The 12,201-nt window shown below is 34.5% G+C and overlaps 1 protein-coding gene across 1 annotated transcript; it reads left to right on the top strand.

The window, feature by feature from the left end:
• The first annotated feature begins 6,834 nt into the window (after positions 1-6,834).
• On the top strand, positions 6,835-11,738 carry LOC143627222 (wall-associated receptor kinase 2-like). The gene is made up of 3 exons (XM_077097096.1): positions 6,835-7,690; positions 10,156-10,329; positions 10,469-11,738. The coding sequence occupies exons 1-3, from the start codon at positions 6,835-6,837 to the stop codon at positions 11,674-11,676; spliced, it is 2,238 nt and encodes a 745-aa protein (XP_076953211.1). The 3' UTR covers positions 11,677-11,738.
• Positions 11,739-12,201: the final 463 nt, after the last annotated feature.

Below are 12,201 nucleotides of genomic sequence, written 5' to 3'. Positions count from 1 at the left end.
TATAAGCCAAGTGTTGCGCCACGCAGGACGACTTAAAATCCAATGACAACAGTTTAAAATCAGTTTGCATAAACAAAAGCGTTTCAATCAATGCATGATCCTGTACCGCGCGCCCGCCTCGGCTACCTGAGAATAACATACTAAAAGTGTCAACACGAGGTTGGTGAGTTCACAAGTTTATATAAAATAAAGCGTTTAACGTTTTGCGTTTAGCGTTTTGCGTTTAGCGTCTTGCGTTACCAGATAGTGTTATATCAATTATATATCGATAGGTAGCTAGCCTATACAACAAGTATTACTAAGTGTTCGACACCGAAGCTGACTGTTTATCATGTGCCTTGCCACCAGGTCTATCCAGACCATGGTAATGTGTTAGCCAAAATTACACCCACTCGACCTCCAGTCGAGCTTAGCGTTGGGTGGGGTTTGTCAAACCCAGTAGTACTACTCAACAGTGACTCGCTATTTTCCAATACTAAACGGTTCGATGTGTAGGACTTCAATTGTTTCGTTTGCCACTTAGCCTTTACAAGTGATATATAATTTACTAACAAAATCTTAAAAGCGTTTTCGGAGTATGTTATCTCCCCCAAGTGAAAAGCGTTTAATAAGTTTAAAAGGGGTAAGTGAAACTCACTGTTTGCGAAGAATTCCCAAAAACAAGTCACCCAAGTGATGCGCGTCGCAGAAAACTCTCACTAGCGTTCTATAACAACAAGGAGATTTTCTAAGAGTCGGAACTATTATCGAGTCTCTAGACTCGGCACATAATACTTAAGCACAAGCTACGTTTCGTGTTTGTTTGTGAATCGTGTGTGACTCAACAAGCACATTTGTGATACGTTACGTGTGTGAAAAACTATTTACGTGTCAAGTGTTAACAGTGTACATATTTAGCAAATATTCCCCGCAAGGGCAATTTGGTCAAAACATAACAATTAACTAGCAACTAGCACTTTTCATGTATTTTCACAAAGTTCAGCAGCTAACTTCACCGAGACAGATTACTACTAGTAAAGATTACTCTAATTCACAGATCATAACTCATCAATTAATTCATCAAAAATCATCACAAGAGCACACATGTGTTAGGTTTCCAGAACATATTTTATTGTATTTTTATTCCACATAAACTTCTCACAATGATCAAAACATTACAGAAAACTTACAACAGTCAAAATCATGCGCAACAGAATGTTATTTGTAATTCCCGTTAAATGAAAAATCCAACAAATGCAAGACCAATTGGGTTAGGTTCTTAACTCAACAAGTTAACTTCCAGAAGTGGAACCAACCCGTTTGGTCTTGTAGTTCATGAGATATAATATTTACAAACCAACCTAACTGCAGGTCTCACAATTCAGATTTGCACAACGTTTTTGTAAAATCATAAAGATTAACTTTTACTCGTCCAAAAATTACAAATTTATATTCCTTAGAAACTAGACTCAACCTAGTGCACTGTAGTATTAATAATCTCGACCAATTCTCAAATTCACACCCCGTTACAGTCAATTGAACATCAACAACACAATCTGTCCAGAAACTGTTTGCATCCAAAATCAACATATTAACCATCTATAGACCATAATCCGTTCATATGACATTCTAGACACCATAATCACTATCCATGCACATCAATTTCAAACCACATACATGATTAGGGTTTTACTTGAACTCACAATCAAAGAAACAAGCGATTAACGTGCAATAACATCAATTCTAGTTATCAAATCAACAACCAATACGTAATTAAACATCATCTAATCAAAACAAAGCATATGAACACCATATATGTGATTTTCGGATTTTAGGGTTTATAATTAACCCATTCAAACTCAAAATTAAGCATGTAAAATACATAGGATAGTTGTTTATACCTTCCTAGCACCTTAATCTTCGATTAAACTTGAAAGATCTTGTGTGTATGTGTGTGTGTGGTTGACGGCAGCCAAGAACAAGGGGGGGGGGGGGGGCGATCGGTGTAGAGGGAGAGAGAGAGTGTTAGGGTTTTAGGTTAATATTATTATTTATAATAACATGTTACACTTTAGTCCCTCAATTTCTAGTTTGTACTTTTCTGGCTTATTTTAACTAGTTCTTGTTTCTTGTCTAGCATCACATATAATATAATCAAGTAACACATATGTTAACACATAATTATCACATAATTATTGTTTTGACGTTTTTCGTTTATTCACCATATGTTTGCGTCAACTCGTTTGCGTTTCGGTGCAATTCCCGAAAGACTACACATGTAGTAATTGTTCAAGCGTCAGTTTAAATGTAATGAGGTGTGCGTTATAGATTCAATGATCTTTAAGTTTGAATTGACGGAGTTGAGTTAACGGAGTTAACCTGAAATTGACGAATGTCACAAATCAGGTGTTTGATTGTTTTAAGATACATGCAAAAGACGTTTTTCTAAACAAAATAGAAAGCACTTTATGTATTTTGACAATTTTTATAACGAGTATGTATTTTTTTTTGTTTAAAGGTATATTACCAGTATATTAGGAGTCTTTCCGTATCTTTCTTCAAAATTCTCTCTAATTGCTTTTGATTTGTCTTCTAAGCTTTTAAACTTTGCATCAGCTGGTATTTCTTTATTTGCGCTGCTGTCAAGTAATTCTATCACTCCTGTCCGAAGATTGAAGGTAACCACAAAAAATGTTCGTGTTGTAGAATTGACACGAGCACTATAGCAACTTCCTTGAGTGATTTGATTCCAAAAATTGCCATTTATTTTTCGATGTTGTCTGAAAACACATCCAGTCTTTCTTTGTATGTGTAACCCCTTGACTCAACATAATGGTCACTTGTTTGTATAATAATTAAAATGCAGATGATTAAAGCATTTATTGAGCGTTTTCTGATAGTACAAACAAAATAGATCAATTTGTACCAGCAGAGAGCTTGAAGCAAAGAATCTGAACGGTGATGCTGCAGATTTGTTCTTTTCTTCATAGTTCATTAGTTAAGTGAACGCATCCATTGCATTGGTGGTTATATAAATGTCAGGACAATAGCTTTCAAAGATCACCTTGAACGAGTCTGTGTGAGTGGACTTGTAGACCTCCTCCTAAATGTCTTCAAGACAAAAAAAATATACACTCTGAAATTATTTCTTCATATTCTGTGTCACTAGCAGATACGTCAATCTCTCTCAGAAGATATGAAGATTTCAGTGTAATGAGGTTATCACTTGTTGACAATCCGGTGTCAACTGTTAAACATAAAACAATTCATTTTAAATTTGACTGAAAATAATTGTAACTATAATTAAATACCTTCAACCCCTTTTGTTTTTTATTTATAATTGTTGGCAATCAAAGTCACAAAACTGCTTTTGTATCAAAGGGATTAAACCACCACACTTATATAAGACACTTTAGCCACCTATTTATACTAAAACATTACAACATAAACTCTGCATAATCTTAAAACAACTTGCATAACTAGCTGCAAGTTACAACCTTATCTTCCTAGATATGCTAACCTCCATTATTTTAAGTTATCCTAAAATAAAAACTTGACACACAAGTTGTTTACACAAAACATCATTTTACTTAATCACTGTATTAACAATAATTAAATACCCTCTTTAGCCCACTCAACCACTGTATTAACAACTTTATCAATATCTGCGCATGAGACATTGTTTTCTTGACCTGCATCACCTGCATCATTTTTTACGACAGCCAAAGATGTAATAAGTTTAAAATAACAGCCTAAGCGTTTTATGAGCATTTTTAATTGTGATTATAATTAAGCTGGTACACATACCTTTTTGAATAGCCACTGGATCACCAACACCAACATCTGAATCAACTGCATCACACAAATGTAATAAGTTTAAAATAACAGCATAAGCGTTTTATGAGCGTTTTAATTATACTTATAATTAATTTAGCCCAACTACCTTTTAGAGTAGCCACTGGATCACCAACACCAACATCTGAATCAACTGCATCACAAAGATGCAATAAGTTTAAAATAACAGCATAAGCGTTTTATGAGCGTTTTAATTATACTTATAATTAATTTAGCTCAAATACCTTTTTGAGCAGCCACTAGACCACCAACACCAACATCTGAATCAACTGCATCACACAGATGTAATAAGTTTAAAATAACAGCATAAGCGTTTTATGAGCGTTTTAATTATAATTAATTTAGCCCAAATACCTTTTAGAGCAGCCACTGGACCACCAACACCAACATCTGAATCTTGTGTTTTAGGGACCACATTATTAGTGAAACTGTTTTCCCATTCACAACATCTAGCAAAGATATTGTGATTTAATGGATGTCTATCCTTTCCTTGACGGACCAACTCGTTGAGCTCTGAGCAAATTTTATCAAATGTCTTCAACTTTTTATCCATTGCCTTATTCCAAGACTGTAAAAAGAAAATACAGTTATTGTTAATTCAAAAACATTTTCAATTTATCCCAACCAGTTGTAATGGAGTTAAATCATAGTCAACAAGCACGATAGGCATTTGCAAACTTAAAGGTGAATAAACACTTACATAATCATCCAAATCTTGTTCAGCTGTTTGATCGGCATTATCTGTTTCAGTAGCAGCAGCAGCCGCAGCAGCAATCTCATCAAGTCCCTTCCCGGCAACACTAACTGTCACAGAAGCAGTATCAGCAACAGCCGCATCAGCAGTCTCATCAAGTCCCTTCCTGGCAGCAGTAACGGTCACAGCAGCAGGAGCAGCAACAGTCGCATCAATCCCTTTTCCGTCAACACTAAATGTCACAGCATCAGCAGCAACCTCAGTAGCATCTTCTTCTAAGGGATGACCATTATTCTCCAAGTATTTTTCCATCTTATTAAGAGTAGTTGTTGTTATGTAGTTGACTGCAGGAGTTGTGACGGGAGTTCCAAATGGACCATATTTTTTCTGGTATTCATATGTGTAAAGCATCACAAGGAAGGTGATCGGACCGTTGTATTGACTGTTGATATCTCTCCATTCTTCCTTTGTCATTTTCAAGTTTTCAATAAGATAGCTGCACAAGTCCATATTTGGAATATCCGAGGTTTTATCGATTGTGGCGATGAATCGTTGATTGACTGTTGTTGATTTTGTCACAAATCCTATACAGGTGTTGAACAACACAAGGAAATTAATCTTAAACAGTTCACCAACTCCTTGATTTGTGGCCAGTTTGTCTTTCACATGCTTTATACTTATTCTTGAATTTGTCGGGAATTGCTTTTTGAACAAATTTGTAGTAACATCTTCCCCCAATCTTGGTCCACTCTTGTCTAAAACAGAAATCTTATCCATTGGTATCCCCAACACTTCATGTACTTTTTGTGGTGTTATCTTAATAACACCGCTCCCAATGTTCAATTCATTTAAACGGTTATTATAGTTCATGAGCAACCAATATCCCAAAGTTGTTGGAGTTTGGGTTACTTGAAGTCTTAACATTGACCCGAAACCCATTTCTTCTACACAAGTTTTTTGGGCAGTGGTCATTGTCTTCACTGCATCAACAATTGGTTTGTTATTTAATTATTTACGTTATAAGAAAATAAGAATATGTTGTTTTAATTTTAGCATCATAGTTTTTAAATTTTTTTTGTTTTCATGTTTTTTTTGTTTGTTTTAAAGGATACTCGAAACCCGATTAACCCAACCCGAAAAAACCTGAACCCGAAAAACCCGTGAGAGATTTGGGTTGGGTTTCGGGTCAAGATTTAAAACTTATTAACCCGAAGAACCCGACCCGAAAACCCGAAACCTAAAAAACGAACCCGAAGAACACCCCTAGGTGAACTATAGACGTCCAGCTTTCACGTCCACTATGAATAGTTTAAAGACTCACGTTAACATTATAGTATATAAGTATATTAGAGAGCCACAATTAATAAGTTTAAATTGTGGTAGATATTCATTTCATCATTTGGGACCAACTGATATATGAATCTTTGGTGTTATTCTCGCGACCCTTACAGAGTCTTCGCTAGAGGATGAGCTCAATCAACGTCTTTAATTTGCTCCAAATACTGAACCTTAACACACGTAGATATAGTTGGTCAATGCAAAAAAAGTTTGAAAAGTATTTCACTGGAGTGGACTCGCGGCTTAACTTGATCCATTACTTAATTTTCCTTAAGATTTAATGAATACTTGTAATAATCACTTTAATTATGTAAAATATTTTAAAAATTTCCAATAATTCAATTCTTTGATATATATAACTTTTAGAACATGTTTGTATTTTAATTATCATTCTGTGCTAAATCATCACCACCGAGTGCCAAAAACCACCCTACCATCATTTTAACCGGGCGCCACTCAATATCACCACCCTCTTCAACTTTGATCCATTGTAATTGGCCCATCCAAATTTAATCAATGATTGCAAAATTATAATTGGTTAACGAACCCACTCCATAACACTCGTTTTTTTAGGTTGGTAATTAGTTAACCCCCCCCCCCTCCCCCCAACGTGACAGTGTCGTGACGGTACTTTTTGTTAACTAATTAACCTCTATGCACAACACAAGGTCTAAGTGATCAAATATGACTCATTTTTGAAATGTTTTTTTTCTGACACGCAATAAAATCTGGTTAGTCAAAAATCCCATGGAGTGATGATTAAAAAGCGATTGGGTCAACAAGTTCTACGGTAGACATTTTAAAAATTGGTTGGTCAAATACTCATTTTGATCATTATCCCTAATCTAATTTCCAAATTTTCACTTATATGATGACTTTTAGAGTTGAAAGTTAACATTACGTACCTTGCAGCCATCCTATATATTGATATATTTTCACACACAAAAATATACAAGAAAGGAGAAAACATGATTCTTTATATAACTATGATCCTCTCTCTTTTTACATATGTTCAAGGCTCCACCATTAACAATATATCAAAGCCAAACTGTCCAACCCACTGCGGGAATGTTAAAGTTCCTTACCCTTTTGGTATTGGCTATAATAAGGGTTGTTCCCTTGACAACTCGTTCTACGTGACTTGTAACAAGTCTTACGAACCTCCGAAGTTGTTCCTTCTTTCCAGCAATATAGAAATATACAACATTTCTGATTCAGAGTTTCGCATTCACTCTGGCGTTGCATATAGGTGCTACAAGTCAAATGGAACCATACTAGAGGAATTTGAATGGTGGAGTAGGTTAGTTAGTCCATTCACTTTCTCTCAAAAGAACAAGTTCACGGTCCTTGGGTGTGATGATTATTCTTTGATAAGAGGGACAAAGGGGACAGACTTTTCTAGTGGCTGTTTGGGACTATGTGGCAAAGCAGAAGATGTGCCTAATGATGGTCAATGCTCAGGATCAGGCTGTTGCCAGACATCTATACCAAAAGGCCTAGACTACTATAATGTTACACTCCATAACTTTAAAAACCACACAGATGTTTGGTCCTTCAACAGATGTGGCTTAGCGTTTCTTGGTGAGGAAGGTAGTTTTTTGTTTCGTGGCGCTAGCGATTTATCGGATGCCAAGGATGTTACAGAGAGGATACTGTCCACTGTCCATGTCGTGGTAGATTGGGTAATTTCGCCCCATGGGCGTTGTTCTGAGTTTACCGAATGCAAAGGAAACAGTTCCTGCTATAACGTAGATGGCGGTGGGTATCGTTGTCGATGCAACAATGGTTACCAGGGTAACCCCTATCTTGATCCAGGCTGCCAAGGTAAGTTTACCGAAAATATATAACCGGTTAATAAAGTTAGTAGTTACAGCTTGTTAAAGTTGATAGTTACAGCTTGTTACTCCCACCGTCTCATTAAAAGTGTCAGATTTTCGTTTTTATTTATTTCATTACAAATGTTCACTTTCAAAATTTATTAGTCAATATCCAAGTTTACCCTTTTACACACACGACTAACATTAATAAACAATATTTATAAACCGAATTTCCAATGACATTATTGTCATTTGGTAAGAAAAAAAAACATTAATGAGGAGTAATCTTAAACTTTGTGTTTTCAAACTAAGACATTTTGACCGGGACGGATGGAGTATATTAATATCTTAAACTCATCATTTTTGTCTCATTTAATATTTCAGATGCAATTTCATAAAATTAGTAATAAAGTTTCAAAAGTGTTACAGTTAAGTCATTCAAATTTAAAAAAGTGTTTTGATTAAGTAACTCAACTTTTATATTTTATTAAATTATATGTTTTAACTTGTTTTTTTAGTATTTTTCTTTTTTGTTTCATATAGGAAATTTGTTTTATCTTTTTTTTATATTGACGTTGAGTGGTAACGTGGATTTTGTTTTTTTTTTATTATTTTCAAATTTAAATATAATTAACGGTTTTTTATTTTTTAAATTTAACTACATATATTGCAAATGCTGACCCTCACATCTTATCCTCCATTGTTTTCTTGACGCACAAAAAAATCAGCAAGGCTCGATTTGAAAAGTTAATGACCTGATTTTGGGAAAAATTTGCATAATTTACTTAATTGAAACATTTTTGAAACGTTGTTACTATTTTATGATATTTTCCCAAAATATCATATATTATTAATGGACATGTTTTAATTTTATTGAAAAACTATTCATAAAATAACTAATATTTTAGCTAACTGTGTAACAAATTATTGTGTATATATAGGGTTGTAAACAAACCGATCGAACAGGAACAAGGTCTTGTTTATGTTCGTTCGTTAAGGAAATAATGTGTTCATGAACGGTTCACGGACACTTACTGAACGATATTTTATGTTCGTGTTCGTTCATTAAGGAAATGAATGTGTTCACGAACGGTTCACGAACACAAGCGAACAAAAATAAAATCAATAGAGCTAGAGATTGAGACCCACGTATTCATCAATGTGAATGACGAAGGTCTGTAAACGAATCAAATAAACACAAACAAGGGCATGTTCGTTTTCGCTCATTAAACTTTAACGAATACGAGCACTTAATCAGACAAATATTTATGTTCATTTTCGTTTATTTAAAAAAATGAACATTTGTGTTCATTTATGTTCATTCGTTTATAATCTAAACAAGCATAACTAGACAAAGATAAACGGACATACATGAACATAGATGAACAAATGTAAATGAACACAAACAAGCATAAACGAACATAAATGAAAATACTTAAATGAACACAAATTAAAAAAATATAAAACTTTTAATTAGATAACTCATCCATATAATAATTAATTATTTTCTATTAATACATAAACGAACATAAATAAACGAACATAAACGAACGTTGATGAACATAAATCAACGAACGGAACATATGTTCATGTTCGTTCGTTTAATTAAACGAACACAAATTTTTTGTTCGTGTTCGCTCGTTTATTAAATAAACGAATATAAATGAACTTCCCGCCGAACGGTTCACGAATAGTTCACCGAACGTTCGGTTCGTTTACAGGCTTAATTGTGTATAGAACACATTTGGCAAGAGTTTAAAATGAAAGGGGAAAATGAAATTTTAGTAATCTTCATAGTTCATAGCTAATTAAGGATCAAACTAAACAATGAGGTACGTCAACTGAATTACACATATGCACTGATATATATCATTCATACGAAAATCTATATCTATATTCTCTAACTAACCTTTGAAATTGAGTTGGCCATATTTTGACATAACAATATAAGGATATCTAGTTAGTGTGCTTTTATTATATATAGAGCATTTTATTAGATTGCATGTATTATTGTGTTATTTATCATCATTATTATCTGTAGATTGTTACCCTCAACTCTCCATTATGATTTATGATATAGAAATGGATGATTAGTTTGGCATTATAAAAATACACATAACATTGGTTTCATGTGTCGTGATTGTTACCCTAACTAGGAGTCTTACATGAAATCCATCATTTTGGTGATTTATGTTGTTGTTTCATGTCCGTCTATCTCTTGCGAGCTTCAACAATTTTTACTTTTCTTACTTATAAGGCGTTAGAGAGGTCTTTCAAGTACTACAATATCCTTGTAATTGAGTCAAGTACATGCACGTGACCGTTTATTGCTTGGATTATAGTATGTAGCTCTTCAACTTTTGTTTAAGTTTCAAGACATAATGTCTTTTGGTATTTTATGTTTAATAATATAACATTATGGTGTTTTCCACATTCTTAAAACATTTTTTTTTCATCTTTGGTTTTTAATAGACATCAACGAGTGCGAGGATCTACAAACCAACCCTTGCTATGGCAATTGCTTAAATACTCCAGGAAGTTATAACTGTACATGCCCGCTAGGATCTTCTGGCGATGCAAAAGTAGCAAATGGTTGTCAACAACCTATCAATCGTTCAAAATTTTCTTCAACCACATTCATTACAGGTAATTTATTTTGTCATGATGTGAATGACACCAAGTATAACTTTGAAAATAATCTTTTCAAGATGTTAATTTTTAAAAGCCATGTTCATTTAAACCGAGCACAATAATAAAATGATTTTCCTTTTCCATTCACATGCAGCAATGGTGTTTGGCCCATTAGCAATACTATCAAGTATATTAGCAATCCTCTATGGCATAAGAAGGAAGAAGCTAATGAAACTCCGAGAAAAGTTCTTTGAGCAAAATGGGGGTGTGCTGCTGCAACAAAAGATCAATTCACAAGGATCTCATGCGGCAATGATTTTGTTTAGCATTGCACAACTTCGGAGAGCAACTAATAATTATTCTCAGGAAAACATTATTGGACGAGGAGGCTATGGTGTAGTGTACAAGGGAGTTTTATCTGATAAACGTGTAGTTGCAATAAAGAAGTCTAGAATAGTGGATGGGAACCAAGCAGAGCAATTTGTAAACGAAGTCTTAATCCTTACACAAGTCATCCATCGAAATGTGGTAAATCTTTTGGGGTGTTGCTTGGAAGAGGAAGTCCCTGTGCTAGTTTATGAATTCATCTCTAATAATACTCTTTTCCATCACATTCATTCTAAATTGGGTGGAATGAGTTGGTTATCATGGGAAAATCGACTGAGAGTAGCTGTTGAAGTTGCTGGTGCACTTGCATATATTCATTCTGAAACTATTATGCCAATCATACATAGAGATGTTAAGTCTACCAACATACTACTAGATGATAACTACAATGCAAAACTTTCAGATTTTGGTGCATCAAGGTTAGTCCCATTAGACCATGAACAAGTAACAACTCTTATTCAGGGCACACTAGGGTATTTGGATCCAGAGTACTATAACACAAGCCAACTAACTGATAAAAGTGATGTATATAGCTTTGGAGTGGTCCTTGCAGAACTTATAACAGGGAAAAAACCAATTGGTGTTGATAGATCAAATATTGAAAAGAATTTAGCAACATATTTTGTCAATTCAGTTACAGAAAACCACTTGTATGAAATTGTTGAACCACGAATATTACGTGAAGGGAGTCTTGAGCAGATACAAGCTATAGGTGATCTGATCAAAAGATGCCTTAATCCACATGGTCGGGATAGGCCTAAAATGAAAGAGGTAGTAGTGGAACTTGACAAATTGAGGAAATTCACAACACATCCTTGGACTCAACAACAAACATTTCAAGAGACTAGAAGCTTAGTGCTAGATGTTGAGCAATTAGATCTTTATGAGGTCCCCTTAATTTCATTTGGTACCAAGGATACAGAATCTCACTCGAGTAGCACATACATGCCTTTTGAAGAATACAAGCCACGTTAAACTATATGTTGCTTGTTACATGGTCGATTGTGTGAGCATCAAGGTCACCAATTTATGGTTGATAATGTTAGAATTCTTGTATTTAATGTCTTCTGTTAATGTAGTACTTGGAATAATTTGTAAAGTTAATAAACGTGAAATTTTTAAGAGCTAAAAGTGGATAGAGCACCTCCGAACGCACTATTCTTATAGTTTCAAGCTGCTTTTTTACTCTTTAGGGATTTTTTTTTAAAAGAACCGAATTGCCCAATAATTTTAATACACGCCGCAAAAAATGAGGATCTATTTTTGAGGCCCTAAGCGATTACTTTTAACCATTGATAGTGTTGGGTCGGTCCTGCTCATAACACTTATGTTGGGCGGGGGGGGGGGGGGGGGATAGGTTTGGGGGCAACACCTACAAGGTAATCAACCATCATAGTTGCTGTTAACTGATATATGATCTATTAACACCGAAGAATACGAAATGAATTGAACATGAATTTGACTTAGAAATCTAACAACGATTTAGGGCTTCTCTTATTC

This window comes from Bidens hawaiensis, unplaced genomic scaffold (assembly GCF_021521415.1).
Source record: "Bidens hawaiensis isolate Kalapana, Puna unplaced genomic scaffold, B.hawaiensis_p1.1 tig00004618_1, whole genome shotgun sequence".
In the NCBI taxonomy this organism is placed as follows: domain Eukaryota; kingdom Viridiplantae; phylum Streptophyta; class Magnoliopsida; order Asterales; family Asteraceae; genus Bidens; species Bidens hawaiensis.
Note: the sequence above shows the minus strand (reverse complement) of the source record. Positions and strands in the feature narration are given on the sequence as shown.

What these genes read in the sequence shown, in the direction of transcription:
- LOC143627222 (XM_077097096.1), top strand. Translation starts at nt 6,835, where the DNA reads ATGATTCTTTATATAACTATGATCCTCTCTCTTTTTACATATGTTCAA. An exon ending in TCTTGATCCAGGCTGCCAAG is followed by an intron (nt 7,691 to 10,155) that starts GTAAGTTTACCG and finishes GGTTTTTAATAG; the next exon opens with ACATCAACGAGTGCGAGGAT. An exon ending in TTCAACCACATTCATTACAG is followed by an intron (nt 10,330 to 10,468) that starts GTAATTTATTTT and finishes ATTCACATGCAG; the next exon opens with CAATGGTGTTTGGCCCATTA.